At 33.1% G+C, this 17232-nt stretch overlaps 1 protein-coding gene across 9 annotated transcripts in view; it reads right to left on the bottom strand.

The window, feature by feature from the left end:
* Nucleotides 1-17232, bottom strand: part of GPCPD1 (glycerophosphocholine phosphodiesterase 1) — a 99028-nt gene that overhangs the window by 26663 nt on the left and 55133 nt on the right. For all 9 annotated transcript variants that reach the window (XR_004231839.1, XR_004231841.1, XR_004231840.1 and 6 more), the window contains 6 exons: nucleotides 13883-13925; nucleotides 11789-11850; nucleotides 8369-8434; nucleotides 7471-7607; nucleotides 545-680; nucleotides 188-348 (listed from right to left, as the gene is read on the bottom strand). Coding sequence is in view for 6 of the 9 variants with exons in the window: in XM_023494679.2 (XP_023350447.1) it covers nucleotides 188-348; nucleotides 545-680; nucleotides 7471-7607; nucleotides 8369-8434; nucleotides 11789-11850; nucleotides 13883-13925 (605 nt within the window). In the remaining 3 variants the exon portion in view is untranslated. The remainder of the gene's footprint in view (nucleotides 1-187; nucleotides 349-544; nucleotides 681-7470; nucleotides 7608-8368; nucleotides 8435-11788; nucleotides 11851-13882; nucleotides 13926-17232) is intronic.

Genomic DNA, 17232 nt, shown 5'->3' with positions numbered 1-17232 from the left:
CTCTAAGTTCATTAGATTGGGCAACACTTTCTTTTCATAGGTAGAATATTTTATTCTAACCTTGGTAGAATGACCACAAAAGATATACCTTAAAACAAAATATATATTTAATTGTGCTTTTAAACTTATTTCAATATAAGAAACTATGATTAAGTTATAGGGAAATTTTCCACAAAACATGTAATACCTGTCATAGATTAAGCCATGAACACCAAATTCCCTCAGCTTCCTTCTGTTTTCAGGATCATTGGTATCATCACCCCAACAGAATATTACTAAGCCCTTAGATCTAGCTTCATCAACATATGATGGATTCCTAAGAAGTTCTTCACTATGTGCATTTATTCCCTAGAAAGAAAAAAGTTAATAATAAGAAATAAAAATATTCATTATACACTTAAGTCTATAATTTTCTCTACTTGAATTGCATAATAGAAATCCTAATTATTCTTATTCAAGTACTTTCCAGTCAGAGTTAATTTAAATTAAGATTATTTTAGATATTTTTTTCTCTCAAACCCCTTAAAATTGAACCTTAACTTACCAGCAAATTTTCAAACTGTGCAAAACTCATTGCAATGGAAATTGTCCTAGATCTTAGATCCATGAGTTGAGGATAAGCACCAGTTTTTCCTTGAGTCAAAAACAAAACAGGATATTTGTTTTGCTTGTGTCGAATCCTGTAACAGACATTTAACATTTATCAAATAGTAAGACAAGATATCTTGATTGGAAATTAAAAAAAACAGAGGGTACATGACAATATCTTCAAGCTGTAAGACAGCATCTTTGGTTCCTTTCTTTACTCACACATTAATAATATAAAGTTTTCAATTCTTCACTCTTGTCTATTTCAATAGTCTATTATTTTGGTGACCCTGCTTTAGTCTCTAAATTGGAGAATTTAGATTCTCCAATTAATCCACTATGTCACTATCTCCAAACTTTTGATTGTAGTGTCTACTTAACATCAACAACTGAGGAAGCCTTCTAGTTTACTGAGAGGATTCCTTGTAGAGATATGAGGACATGATCAAGTCACAGGACAAGAAGGCACATAATCAATCAATAAACATCAAGCACCTGGTATTAATTCAGGCATTATGCTATGTTCTGGGGACACAAAAAGAGGCAAAATATTGACTTCAAAGAACTTATAATCTAATGGGGAAGACAATATGTAAAACAATATATAAAAAGTAATACACAAAATAGGAAGTAATTTAACAAAAGGAAGACCCTACAATTAAGAGGAGTTAAGAAAGGGTTCCTGTAGAAGGCAAGGTTTTCCCTGAGACATGAAGTCAGGTCATTCAGCAGTCACAAAAAAATAAGGAAGAGTACTTCAAGAAAATGCCCAGAGCTGAGAGACAGAAATGTTTTCTTTGTGGAATAGCCAGGAGGTCAGTGTCATTGGATTCAAGAGTACATGTTGGGAAATAAAGTACAAGAGGAACACTAGAAAAGTGGACTTAATGAAGAAGGGCTTTCAGAAGTTGAACATTTATATTTGATCTTGGAGGCAAAAAGGACCCAGATACGAAGGCAAAAAGGAACCAGACACTGAAATTTATTGGGGGTGATGTTGTGACATAATCAGACCTATGCTTGAGGAAAATAAACTTAATTGGTAAATGGACTGGAGTTAGGAGAGTCTTGCAGCAGGAGACTTATCATCAGACCCTGCAATAACCTAAACATGAGAGGATGAAGGCATGCACTAAAGTGATGACAGTGTCAGAGAGAGAAAGGAGCATATTTAAGACATGTTGCAAAGGTGAAATAATAGTCCTTGAATATAGGTGATAAAGAAGAGTCAGGGATAACTTCAAGTGGCAAGCCTGAGGAACCAGGAAGATGATGTTACCTTCTACAATAATAGGGAGGGTGCGTGTGATGGATGGTCTGAGTTTAAAATGTCTACTGGATATCCAGTTTGAAATATCTGAAGGCACTTGGTTTGAAACTAGAAGTCAGCAAAAGGCTGATTTGAGAATCATCAGCATAGAGAAGGTAATTAAAGTTTGGAAACTGATGAAGTCACCAATTGAAGTAGTACAGAGGGTTCAGAAGGGAATCCTAAGGGATTCCTTAATCAGAATCCTCTGATTAGAGGATGTGATCTGAATGAGAATCCAGCAAAAGAGACATAGAAACAATGGTCAGATAAGTAAATAAAGAATCAGGGAAAAGGGGTGTTTTATCAGTCTAGAGAAAAGAAAACATGAAGGAGATCACCATGAGAAAAGAAAATCAAAGAGAGAGTGATCAGCATTGTCAAAGACTATAAAGTGGTCAAGAAGAATGAGGACTGAGAACATTCAGCATCATATGCGTAGAACAAAAGTAGTGAATAACAGGAGTGATGAAGACTGGGGTTTGGCTAGATGTAATTGACAATATGATAAGGCTAGAGATTCAAGAGAGATGACAGTGTAGAGTTGAAATGGTTCACTCTGGGGTTAAGATAAAGAGAAGAAAAGAAGAAGAAAGGGTGGTAAGTACAGGGAGAGATGGTCCAGAGATTCCTGAGAGGTCAAGGGATTGGAAGCCATGACAAAGATGAAGAGAAGAGGATTTCAGAATTTTTGAATATGGAGCTGGTACCTTTGTGGATAATGGCAATAATCAAAAACTGTAAGCATGTACCAAATTCTCTGAGGAAGGAAAGAGTGATTTGAGGTTTTGTAAACAAGATATTACAATTTTGACTGAGTCACATGTACCTCAAGACTACTAAATGATTAAAGTATTGGGGAGAACTTGGGAGAAGAAGAGGGTATTTCCTCTCCCCTGCTTGATGAGTGGGCTGAGGAGAGTTAAGTGAAGATACAATTACCATGAAAAGGATTGGCAGGGAGGCTGTACCATCTGAGGGGAGACAAGTCTTAGTTTTAATCACTAGTAGACAAAAGAAGTGAGAGAAGAAAAAATTTAAGGAAGGCTTGTTTATAACACAGAGATACAAAAATTGAGACTAGGAGTGAGGCATCGGGTGGCAGGAGGTGTGTAATGGGATTTTTGATGTGAATCATCAGGAGTTTAGAATCATTTGGATGTGAGAATTTTGACCAGGTATGAGAATGTTTATCATTGACTGGAGGATGCCACTCCTCTACCCTCAAAAGAAAGGTATAGCAGGACATGGGAGGTTTTAAAGACAGAGGGAAGGAGTTCTTCTTTGTACTAGGTTTTCCATATCCCAATTAGGAGATTGGACTAGCAGCGAGACATAGAAATTGTCTTGTGCTGGGAGAGATGGAAGTGGCTCCTTCAGTGCAAACAGTAGACTCCAGACTCAGCCCTCAGCAGTTTTGTTTTTTTTTTTTTAGAAAACATGCTGTGCCCACAGGAGATCAAGATTCAAGGCACTACTACTCACACTTACATATATAGTTAAAGCTTTCTTAAGAAACATCACTAAATCAAAAGGGAAATGAAGATTTAAAGAGCCAACATGACTTCTTTGGGACATGCTTCTTCCTCAAAACTAGCTTCATGTCTATTTTTTTTTTTTATTTAACTTTAGACTTTTAAATACTTTGCTGAAATATATTCTTATAAAAAAAGATAAATGTTGGCTAAATTATAATAAAGTATATATAGTAAGTTAGTCTTAGTCCTACTTCTGTTGAGGACTTCACCATCTATCCTTCCTATCACTACCATCCTTCCTATCACTGAAGTCCTCAATGCTAGCATTATCTTCAACAATTTACTTTATACCTCACTCCATATAACAAACCAATTGCCAAACTATGTCTACCTCTAATCTTTCACATAAGTCTGACTCATAGGGTCACAAATCTAGCTCAGGCCCTCATTACCTCTCTCTTGAAATACTGCAATAGCCTCCTACATGACCTCTTTATTTCAAATACAATTTATTCTCCATACAACCATAAAAACAATTTTCTTAAATTATAAACATTACCATGACCCTGCCCTTCTCAGTGAGCTCCGTATTGCCTTTAGAATCAAATAAACTCCTCTGATGGCTTTTAAAGTCCTCCTCAGTCCTCATTCAAATATATATATATATATATATATATATATTTTTTTTTTTTTCCCTTAAACTTTATAGCCCATTCAGCCTAGCCTTTTTGTTGCTCTTCACATAACATAAAACATTCTCTCCCATTTCCATGTCTTTGCATTGGCTATTATCTCCCATGGTCAACATGCATTCCTCCTAACTTTTACGTCTTAGAATTCCCCAGTTTTCTTCAAAGCTCACCTCAAGTGCTGTAACCTTTCTCATATGAAACCCTTCCTAATTTCTCCCAATTTTCTAGGACCTGCCCCTCTCCCAGGATTGTCTTTGTATTTATTTTGTACATACTTATATGCGTGCATGTTGCCTTCACTAAGAGAATGTTCTTTTAAGTAACTAAAATTTAAGAAACTAAACATTTTTCTTTTTGTATACCTAGCACTGTGCCTGACACACAGAAGGTATTTATCATTTATTTGACTAATTTCTGAACTGGTTGAATGGCCAAACAAAAGGGGAAAAATTAGTGATCCAACATTAATTTGCAAGCTTTCCAATGGATTGTCTCAGACTGTGTTTGATCCATTGTTATTTCACATTTTAATGAATAGCTAAGATTAAAACAAGGATGAAATACTTTTCAAATCTACCGATGATGCTAAACTGAGAGGGATAGTAAATATTCTGTATAACAGGATTCAAAAAGATTCTGAAAGGCTAAAATACTATACTTAAATTATGATGAATTTCAACAGAGATAAATATATGTATTATATCTCATCCACCCCCCAAAACTTAAAAAAATACTACTTATGATCTGCGACTCACTTTTCTTCTCCATCCTTTCTTTTCCAGTTTCTGACTATGCTACTTGATTAAAACTGCTATCTCTAGAATTACCAGTTATGTCTTCACCGCTAAATCTGATTATCTCTTTCAAGACTTCTTGGACTTTGTGTAGCCTTTAACATTAACTGACAATTCCCTATTCTTGATGCCCTCCTCTCAAGGGTATCCTGACATCATTATGGTCCAATTTATTTATCTGTAATTCATGTATTGCCCCTTATACAGGGGTCTTCCTGTTGTTCTTCCCAATTTGACATTTAAATGCTTGTTGAAATTAAGTACAAAAAATTAACTTCACAAGTATAATATAGGAGAGATGTGATTAGACACACTTGTCTGAAAAGATTAGAGGAAATAAGCATGCACAGTGTACAAGTAGAATATGCTAGCACATTCATTCATGGCTCAATTATCACACCTTTTTCCCTCCCCATTAGAGCATACCTAATGTCAGGAGGTTTCAATGAACCGTAAGCTCAATGAGACAATAGTATGATATGGCAAGCAACAACTTTAATGCAATCTTAGGCTGCATTAGTAAGGAGCCAATAGGAACTGCTATATTCTCCCTAGGTCAAACTGTAAGTCAGAGAATATATGTAGAAGGACAACTAAAATTTGTGAAGGACATAGACCAGATCAAATGGAAATGTAGAGGAAATGAAGAAAATAGGAATTGTAGCATGGAGAGGAGAAGATTTAGAAAGAACATGATTATTATCTTCAAAGAATCTCATGTTGGCACACAAGTAATAAATAAAAACTTGTTCTATTTGGTCTAAAAATGAAGAAATAGGAGAAACAGATTAAAAAATGCAAAAAGGAGATGTTTTAGGTCAATGTAAGAAAAATATGGCCTCATATAAGGTAAGGACAATAGGCCTTTAAAGCAAAGTGTACCAAGTGTCAGAGATATGTAGAGGAAAATTTGGAGGGATTAAGTTGTTTTTGCCTCTTAACTGAATTGCCAGAACTTTTCTGGTACAAAGTAAATACTTATTGACTGCTGGTTAGTTGGTTAGGTATGGCTGCACTTAATGGCCACTAAGATCCTATCCAACTCTGAGATTCTGTAAGTAGGTAAATGAAGTGTAGGAAAGAGAAGTACTAAGGAAATGTGAAAAAATGAAGATATGATCCTATGTGGCTAAAGATCTTCACCAAAAAGTTTCAGAAAAGGTGGGATTTAGGCAGAAAGGTGATTAGTTTCATTTTGGATATGGCAAATTTGAAATGCCAATGGAATGGTCAGCAATTAGATAACTGGTAATACAAAGCAATTAATAAGGGATAGTTATATTTAGGTCTGATTATATAAAAATAACAACTAAACCAATGGAGGTTAAGTTAGATCACTAAATGAAGATAAGAGGAGCCACTTAAAAGATTACACAGATTGGAGGATATACTTTGTTAGGAATGATGAATGAATGAAGATTCCTGAAAAAGTGTTATCTACAGCTGAAGGGAGATAAGGAACAGAAAGGAGAGAAAAAGCATTTAGAAGTTAAAATATTTCTTGGAAAGAAGATATTCCCAGAAATCAGAATAGAAAAAGTTAAATGATTAGGTGGTAGGCAACCTAAGTGAGATGATGTTCTAGAAAGTTAGCTGTTAAAAGAAGAAATAGACTAATCACTTGGACTAAATAAATCACAATGGAGTAAATGAAAGGAATAATTAGTAGAGAAAACACCAGGAAAAGGCTAGAGAAAAAGGTTGGTCTTTATTAGGAATGGGAAAGAAAAGGCAAGTGAAGATATATAGGCATGAAATAAAGAAGGAAAAATACGTTATCACAGGGGAAATTTCAGAGTTTAAATCAGAGTTTAAAGACAGACTTCATTCAGTATTTTAAAAGTGAACTTATTGCCTTCAATTGGCTGCTAAATAACATAACTCCATTCACTTACATTATCCTATTTAAATCTTTGCTCATGTGACTTGAAGACCCGCTTATCCTTTTTCCTTTATGAAGTAATTTATTTTGGTCTTCCTTACTATCCTTAATCTTGCTCTCACACTTGAAGCCTTCAATATGAACTGTATCTTTGCTCAATCTTAGTCATTTCTGAAATGGTTATAGCTTAAGAGATCATCATCAATAACAACTACTCTACTTTTATGTTCTTCAATGCTGAAACTCTTCTTTAATCATAATGAGAACATTATGTATCTCCCTCTTCTCATCTCATTCCTTCAGAATCCATTCTTTTCATCTCATTTCAGACATTCTAATCCATTACTCTCGCTATAGCGGTATTCCCAAAACAATAAATTTAGATGTATATGAAAAACAGTACTACTAATATGCAACACTCAGGCTTTATTTAAGCCAGATATTTTTTTGGAGGGGAGGAGGTAAAGCAGGTGACAAATATAGCTTATATTTGTTTCATTAGAAAAGTATTACACTGCTTTTTTTGGTGGTTTTAATTACAATGCAAATGCAAAATCTTTTAGAGATACTTTCGACTTTCTTCATTTTTCCTTCCTTTCATTTGTTTCCATTTGTATTTATTTCCCCAAACAAAAAAAATTGAGAAAATGTGGAGGAACAGAAAAGGAAGGTTTAGCTTTCCACCAAACTGGGGTTAAAATTATGATGTAAGAATTATCTTACTTACATTGTGCAGACATCTGGATCAAATGAAGAAAATATAATTCTTCTACTTCCAGACTTTTCTAAAACAGTCTTTAAAATTATATCCAAGAACATGTTCATGTCAAAAAATGCTGATAAATTGCCATCCCATATCCCATCCTAAATGAAAAAAGTATGTTGAACTAAATTAGAACAATTCATATTTCCTAAGGGTTCAGTCACATTTTTCACTTTATTTTAAAAAAATAACAAGGTATATTCATCACTCATTGGTTCTTATCTCACACATACATACACACACACACACCCAACAAATACTCACATAATGTTATCAAAAGTTATTTGAAATACTGCAAACATTTTCAGGAGTCTAGAGAGCACTGAAGTGTGCTGTAAATGTAATATTAGTCTAGAAATATTGAGCACCTAAGCACCTATTAGGATAACCACCATCAATCTTACATGTATAGTAGGTCAAATAACCAACGGATGTTTAAAAATTTCCAAGTGGCTACAATGAACAAAACATTTTCCTGTTTATCTTTCTTTTTGGATATCATGATACTCAATTTCCCATTCATGGAAATGAATAAAGGTATTTTGTAATATGAGCGACTTATTTGTTAGTGATTAATTCCTTGCCAAGTTCTGCAACTTAGGCTGTGGTCAAACTGTGGTGAAAGACCTTAAGGATAATTGAATATAAATCTTGTTTAAGACCAGCTCTGACATAAACACTAATGGAAAATGTGTCATGTTTTAAGTACAGTTATTAATATACCAATATATTATTGTGTACATTAATAAAGAAGTTCAATATATTTTCTTTATGCTAAAATAAAATAACTCCACTTGCACAATAATCACTTATGACATTGCAAATATAACCAAAAGACTATAAAGGTATGAAATTTACTTACTCTTTGTTGGCAAATCCATTTTATTTCAATGTTAAACCCAACATTCTCTGGCAAAGCCTCTAAAACCTAAAAGATTAAGTAGGAGAATATAGGATAAAGAAAAATAAGTATTACCAAAAGAAATTTGTAAAAAAGAATAGAAAAAAAATTAAAATATTATTTTAAATTTTATGCTACAGCAAGTACAATTTTTACTGGGCTTATATAATTACAGCCAACATTTATATAGGCCTGTAAGGTTTATAAAGAGTTTTGTAAATAATTCATTTATCCTTACAACAATCCTAGGGTGTAGATGCTTTGATTTCTATTTTACAGATGATGATTCTGAAGAAAAGAAAGATTAAGTAACTTGTCTACAGTCCTTCAGTTTAAAGGTGTCTAAGGCTGGTTTTGAAGTCAGATTTTCTTGACTCCAGGTTACATGTTCTATCACTGTACCACCACCTTACTGCCTAATGGATTATCACTTGGCAACAGATCATCAGTTATGTCCAACCGAATTTAAATTCTTATTCTCAGTACTCATTCAACCTTCTCTGCTTCACTCAGAAGTTATTAAAAGTGCTAATGGCAAAAGTCATAATTTTACTTAGCAGGTAAATTATTAATTCATATTCTAACATCAATTTTTTTTTTTTTTTGCTGTGGCAATTTGGATTAAGTGACTTGCCCAGAGTCACACAGCTAGGAAGTGTTAAGTATCTAAGACCAGATTTGAATTTGGGTCCTTCTGACTTCAGGGCTGCTGTTCTATCCACTGCATCACCTAGCAGCCCCATCAATTGGGTTTTTACTACTATCTGGTAGTCATTTTAGTTTTCTTTACTTAAGGAGATTCTCCATCATATTCTCCACATATTTTCCATCATATTCTCCACCTATTCATTCTACTCATACTTTCTATGCCACATCCTTCCTCATGTCTCAACAAAGAAGAAAGAACTTTATGACTAACATTATGTTCTCTATTGACTTCTATCTTTTAGAATATTAGTTTCCTTCAAAATGCACGTACCAATCTCTTTTTAATGTGATTCTTTCCTACCATCCCAGATATTAATTCACTCTCTCTCTTGAAATTACTTTGCATATATTTAATTCATGTATGTAAGAGAATGAGGAAAGGGGGGTGAGGTATAGAATAAATGTTTATTCTAAACATAATAAACATTTATTAAGCCCCTAGTATATGTCAGACACTGTGCTTTAGAAATATTAATTAATTTGATTCTCAGAACAACTTCAGAAGGCATAGGTACTATTATTTTCCTCATTTTATAGTTAAGAAAACAGGTAAATAAAAGTTTAAGTGATTTATTCAGCATCATATAGTGCTACTAAATGTCTGAAGTTGGATTTAAAATCAGGGCTTCCTAACTCAAGGCCCATTGTTCTATTCATTTTATCCATTGCATCATCCGGCTGCCCATTTTATACCTTCCCCCAGCTCCTAGAGGGCAGAAACTAGTTTATAATTCAAGGCATTTGACAAATGTTAAAGCATTATATAAATTATAAATATTATTGTTATTATCATGAGTATTCAGTACAATACATTTAATAGGTAAATAATATTAAAATTGAATTAAGCAAAAAGATTTAAAAGGTAGCATCAAGACCACTAGAGTCACAGCAGAATTGCCACAAAAATACAATCTTCACAAAAAATGTTCACTACCATCTTTGTTATTGTTTAACTATATCAAATTCAGTTACCAGAACCCACAACTATTCATATCTGCCTTGTATTTTCCTTTTAATAACTCAGAAACATTATACTATTAATCCAATTATATCCCTCTATGTCAACCACTGGGCCTTATTGCCAATTCACTTCATTTACCCAGCAACTGCCTTTTATTATCACCAAAAAAAAAAAAAAATTAGTAAAAAAAAAAACCCTCTTATCATTGTTAATTCTCAGGACTCAAACAAACTTGTTTTTTGGGTTTTTTTTTTTTTAAATATGTATATATGCATGCAAGCATACACACACACACACCCAAAGGGAAAAAAAAAAAAAGAGAGAGAATTTAGAAAGAATTTGCTTACAAATTTATAGTAGCCATAAGTATTTCCTCTAATGAGCAACCAGGAAGAAAAAAAAACCTTGGAAACACACCATAGGAGACTACATAAATTGAAATGGAGATGTTTACCCTAAAAAAAGAAGACTTAGGTTGACATAAGAGCTGAATTATTAAAGGGTTTTCATGTTGAAGGACTAGAGTTGTTCAAAGCAATTTAGACATTACCTCATTTGATCCATTATGAGGATATTTGTAAATATGTCTACATGTATGAGTGTATATATACATATTTGTATACTTATATATGTGTGACATATATATTCAAATATACATGATATGTTTGTATAGAGCAGATGGAAGGTAATTTTAAATGGAAGGTGCTAGATAGGAATCTGAAGGGAACAAGAAAAGATTTCCTGCAAAAGTTGGGATTTGAGCTGAACCTTGAAAGATAGATGCTAAAGGATCCCAAGGCAGAAGTGAGGAGTAAGATCATTACAGACATGGGAGATTAGAAGTGTAAAAAGCACAGCAACAGGTGATAGTGTGTATAAACAAGTAAATCAATGAAACTGGGTTATAGCATGAAAAACCTGGGAAATTAAGAAGGGTCCAGGTTGTGAAGAGCTTTGACTACTTAAGATAAGAGTTTATATTTGATCCTGACTGAGAAGCTAGAAGATTTCTTATGGTCCAACTTATGTTTCTGAAAAATCATTTGGCAGCTAAGTAGAAGATAGATTGAAGTGAGGAGGGATAGGAATAAAAGAGACCAACTAGAAGCAAGAGGAGATGAGGTCCTGAATTAGGGTAATGGCTGAGTGGAGAAGGCACTGTGCTATGTAGTAAGCATACAAAGAGAAGCAAAAAAAAAAAAAAAAAAAAAAAAAAGTCCTGTCAAGGAGCTCACAATCAAATGGATAATAACAACAATAAATTTTGTTTTGGACATATTGAATTTAAGAGATCATGTAAAGTTAGTGGTTGGTGGGATGATAATGGAAACTAGGCCTTGATAAAACAGATTTGTGAATCATGAGTACAAAGAATACAGATCTCTGTTGAATATTAAAGCTTCTTCTTCCCAGCTGTTAAATGGCACATTTTAAAAACTCATCAACCTATTTTTAATAATAATTCAACAAATATTTCTAAACTAGCTACAACGGTCTCAGTATTACTGCACACTGGAGATTATAAAACTAAATAAAGTTGCTTATCTCAAGAACTTGCTTAGTACTTAAATTTATTTACTTCAATATGATTAATATGGAATCAGACAGAAATATTCAAAGTAAAATATAACATTTTTATACCAATAAGAATTATTCAACATAAAAATTTTAAGGCTATTCTTTTTATAAGTATAGCTTTGCAAAGTACTTACCATTTGGAGAGAAGGGAATGGTTGATTTTCAGAGATATAATTTTCTTCCATGCTTAAAGATGCTGAAAATTAAATTTATAAACTTATCAATGACAAAGAAATAAAATCCCACAACCAAGTCCCCTTTTTCTATAGATATTTTAGGATAATACAGTAAATTTAATTCACAAATATAATACTCAAAAATCTTTAAAAACCACATATAACCACCCACCCCTAGACTTTATTTTCTAAAACATTTATGAAAAATAGATTCTAATATCTGATAAATATCCACTTGTATACAAAGAAGGAATACAATGTTAAAAAAAAGACTACTGGCAAGAAAGTAAGGAAACCTGGATTCTATTCCCATCTCTACCACTAACTATATAGTTTTGGGCTATGAATAAAGCCAAGAAACTTGAATCTTACAATCTTATTTTCCTCATCTATGGAATAAGGAAATTTATATATATAAAAGATCCTATCAGGACTAATACTGTGACTCAATGACTATTTGTATATTTTGTGGTATAACTTATATATAGTTATTTTTAGAAAAAATTCAGTAGTTTAACATATTTTTAAATAGAATCAGTCAATAAACATTTATAAGTACCTACTAAGTGTTAAGCATTGTATAAACTCTTTAGGACATAAAGAAAACAGTACAAGACAGTTCCTGCTCTTGATGAATCAACAACCTAATGAGGGAGACAATATGTAAACGGCTAAGTAATAACAAGTTATACATAGGATAAATTGGAATAATTAACAGTAGAAAAGCACTAAAAAAAAAACAAAAAACAAACAAACAAAAAAAAAAAAACAGGACTGGAAAAAGTCCTCCTGTAGAAGGTTCAATGTAGCCAGGAATTGGAGTTCAAGAGGAAAAATATTTCAAGCTTGAGGGTTGACCAGTAAAAATGTCTAGAGTCAGAAGATAGTAAAAATGACTGGAGTCAGAAGATAAAATGGCTTGTTTAAGAAACCAGCAAAGAAGGCAGTGCCACGGGATCACAGAGTATGTGGCAAAGTAGAGAAAGGTGTAGGAAAATATAAATGGTATTTGGAGGGGAAAGGGTTATAAAGGACTCTGAATGTGAAATGGAGGAGGGGAAAGGGTTATAAAGGACTCTGAATGTGAAATGGAGGATTTTATATTTCATCCTGAAGTATGGTAGGTTACTAAGCTACTGATATGGTCAGACTGGCACTTTGGGAAGATAATTTTGATAGCTAAGTACAAGAATAAATCTATTCAGGAGAGACTTTCAGCAGGCAGATCAATCAGCAGACTATAGCAATACAAGTATGAAATGATAAAGGCCTGCTTTAGGAAAGAAGGCTTTTATAAGAGACATAAAACTAACAGGTTGTGACAACTGATTAAGTATGGGGAAGAATGTTGAAAGAAGTGAGAAATCAAGGCTAAAACCAAGGTACTAAGCCTGGGTGACTGGGAAGATGGCAGTACTCTCAATAGAAATAGAAAAGGGGTGAGGAATTGCGGTGAGGGAGAAGAGACATAATGAGTTCAGTTCTGGTCATGTTGAATTCAAAATCTCTATGGCATATTCAGTTTGAAATATTCATTAGGAAGCTGAAGATGTGAGACTGAAGTCAGTCAAGAGATTAGGGTTGGATAAGATTTAAGATTCACTACCATAGAGATGATAATTAAATCCACTGGAGCTGATGAGACCATTAAGCAAAAGAGTATAAAGGGAAAAGAGAAGAAGACTCAGAACAAAGCCCTGTGGGATAAACCACAGTTATTTAATAGGCATAACCTAGATGAAGATCCAGCAAAGGAGACTAAGAAGAAGCAGTCAGATAGGTAGCAGGAGAACCAGAAGATAGTAGTGTTACAAAACTCTAATATTCTATGATTCTGTGAAACAGTTAAGTTTTTGTTCTTCATTAAATATATGTCTGGACTGACATATAAAGAATGTAAAATTTCACCTTTAAAAATTCTAATTTAAATGTATGTCTGGACTGACATATAAAGAATGTAAAATTTTACCTTTAAAAATTCTAATTCAAATTAGAAATAAAATATAAATGTTAATTTTAAATTAATCATTTTTTTTCAGTGCTGCTACATACCATTTAAGAACTGTTGTGATTTTAGTGCAGTTACATGAGACAGCTGGAAAACACAAAAGAATAATTATAGTTATTTTTACGTCTCAATGTACACAATAATGCTTCATAATTGAGATGAAAGAGAAATCAGAAAAGGAAGAAAGTTAAAAATGTTTGCAAAACTGAGCATAATCTAAAGTACAACACTTAAAACAACCAACTTAAGAATGACTTCTAATAAATCATACATTTCATAAATATACTATGGCAAAAAAACTAAAAACAACTCCCCACCAAAAAACACCCAGAACAGCAGACTCTTCCCTTGGTTACAAATGTGAATGCAAAGTAGCACTGAATGAGCTTCAGTCTAATCTGTGAAATGATTTATAACATTACGTCTTTCAGAAATGAATTTAGAAGGCAGGGATAAACTACAAAAATTAATGTACACTAACTGTACTGTACACTAACATAACTCATATGGTCTGAACATTTTCATGGTAAATAGCTAAGCTCTCTGAAAGCAAAGGATTTTGATAAGCTCAGAGAAGGAAAAAATAATTAGTGAAAAAGAAACATTCACTGTTTGGCTCACTTTGAGCTCCACATTTATTAATCTAAAGTTATGAGGGTAAATTCTATAAGTGATGTTACCTTTACTATATGACATGGCTTATGATTCAAGAGATCACAAACTATTAAAAGCTGAAAGGGATCTTAATTCCAGTTAGCCATTTCATAAATGCTAGCCATTAGAAGAACTGCCCAGGAAATTAAATGGATAAATCAGCAAAAATTTGAAACAGGACTGACGTTAGGATATGCTACATCTGGACAGAAAAAAATATGAGTTAAGGAAACATATCAAAAGCATAATTCTAGCAGTAAGGGAAAATTTTAAATACCCAGATGTCTACTGGAACTCTAGTGCAAAAACAGAGAAAGTAACAGTTTGACTTGCCTAAATAATGAGATTTCATCATTCAAAAAGTAGCGTAATGAATGAGAAGAAAATTTAAACAGATTTAACTTTTACAAAATCAAGGAACTAATTGTTGAAATAAAAATGACAGGAACCTTGGGAGAACAAAGCAGCTCTTCTCTCTTAGGGACTATGATAAATAAGAAACTCAGGCATTCTTAATACATACTATAGGGATTTGAGGAGATAAGATTTCAAAAAAGTTCAGAAAAAGGATAGTTGGGTATTTCATGGACTGAAATTCAGTCAGGTTTGGCTATGAAAGAATGGGAAGATGCTAAGAAGGAAATTCTAAAGACAGAGAAATAATTCTAATAAGAAATTGGGAGTAATGTAAAGAGACTGATGTGAATGCACTAGGAGCTCACCAATATATCTATAAATATCTATATATAGATACATGTATAAATAAGTGAAGGTATATATTCATATGTGTAAATATGTATTGCACACAGAATTGACTCTTATATTTCGTTAATTTTCATATAGCCATATGATAAACATATGCTTTCTCATTTTAATGACAAAGTTTTTTTTGTCTATTTTTTTTTGTTTGTTTTTTTTTTGCTGCTCAGGCAATTGTAGTTAAGTGACTTGCCCAGAGTCACACAACCAGGAGGTGTTAAGTGTCCGAGGTAAGATTTGAACTCAGGACCTCCTGACTTCAGGGCTGGTGCTCTATTCACTGCACCACCTGGCTGCCCCAAAAAGTTTTAAGTGTTCCATCTATTCCAGGAATTCTAGCTGAATTTGTGGCCAAATTCTATTTTTCTTTAAAACTTTACTTGTAGATATTTTGAAATCCTTCTTTTCTTCTGGGTTTGTACCTTGAGCATCCTATCACCATAAGGTCTTTTTATGACACAATTTTCTTTTTACTTGCTCATTCTTATAAACCCACTTATAACCCACCATCAGATTCTTTTTAAATGAGATTTGTACTTACAACAAATGGTCTGCATTAATGTAAATATTAATTGATTTGTTCTACTTGTCCAAGGGATTCTCAAATGTCTTCTCTGGTACCACAAAAGCATAAATTCTGAGGAACTAAAAAATTCCTAGTAGTTCAACTCTCACAGCCATGCATTAATATTTGAAAAGCCCTAGCTTTAACTATATGGACCTTTGTCAGCAAGATGATATTTCTGCTTCTTAGTATGCTGTCTAGATTTGCTATACTTTTCCTTCCAAGAAACTTTTTAAAAATTTTAAATTTCATGGCTGCAGTTGTGGTCTTTGAGGCTAAGAATGTGAAATCTGACACTGCTTCTATTGTTTCTCCATCTGTCAGAAAGTGATGAGAAGAGCTGCCACAATCTTCAAGTTTGCTTGATGTTAAATTTCATGCCAACTTGTACATTCTCTTCTTTCACCTTCATCAAGTGGCTTTTCCAATTCCTCTTTAGTTTCTGCCACCAGAGTGGTTGATTAGATGTCAAAACCTAAAGATTTTGAACTAATAGTTTTATGTCTATAGAGATCTTCACTTAAGTTACCCAGAGATGTATTCTTGGCCTTATACTATGCTTCTGTCTTTTTCAATGATTTGGATAAAGACATATAGGCATATATGGCACAGTTATCAAATTTAGAGGACAAAAAATGGACATAAATGAGATTTAGAATTTGAAGTAGTTTAAATGTATGTTGAATCTGATGAAATGACATTTAAAAGCGTTAAATGTAATTTTTGATACCCAGATTACAGAAATTGATTTCATAAACTCTAGACAGAAGTTTGCCCCTAAAAGTACAACTAAGTCAGCCAAACAGCAGCCAAGAAAACCAATGAAATCTTCAGGTACACTGAGAGATACAGTGTCTAGGAAAATGACAGTCAAACTATTTATTACTCTATCTGGGTAGACAGTCAAACTATTTATTACTCTATCTGGGTAGACAGTCAAACTATTTATTACTCTATCTGGGTAGGCCATATAAAGAAAATTACAAATTCTAGTAACAAATGTTAGGAGATTGTTATAAACTAGAGAGAACCCAGTGGACAACCAAGATGGTGGAAGGCATCAAGACTAACAAGTATTGTTTTCAAATATTTCAAGAGGTGTCACATAAATAAGGAATTAAAAGATAAAGCTAAGAACAAGATGAAAGTTGTACAAAGCAAAATTAGGCTTATTTTAATAAAAAATTTCTTATCTATTATAACTAACCAAAAATTGAATAGTCTTCCTTCCCCCTTGGAAAGTACTGGATTCCTGGAGGTATTATTAAATCAAAGACCAAATTTACTACCTGTCAAGGATATCTTTAAAAAAATTCTTGTTTCAATTGAAAAATGAGTGCCTGCCCATCAACTGGGGAATAATAACTGAATAAAGTGAGATATATGAAAGTAATGGACTATTATTGTTCTATAAAA

Source organism: Sarcophilus harrisii, chromosome 2, assembly GCF_902635505.1.
Source record: "Sarcophilus harrisii chromosome 2, mSarHar1.11, whole genome shotgun sequence".
NCBI lineage: Eukaryota > Metazoa > Chordata > Mammalia > Dasyuromorphia > Dasyuridae > Sarcophilus > Sarcophilus harrisii.
The sequence above is the reverse complement of the archived record's forward strand: the minus strand, read 5'-3'. Positions and strand labels throughout refer to the sequence as shown.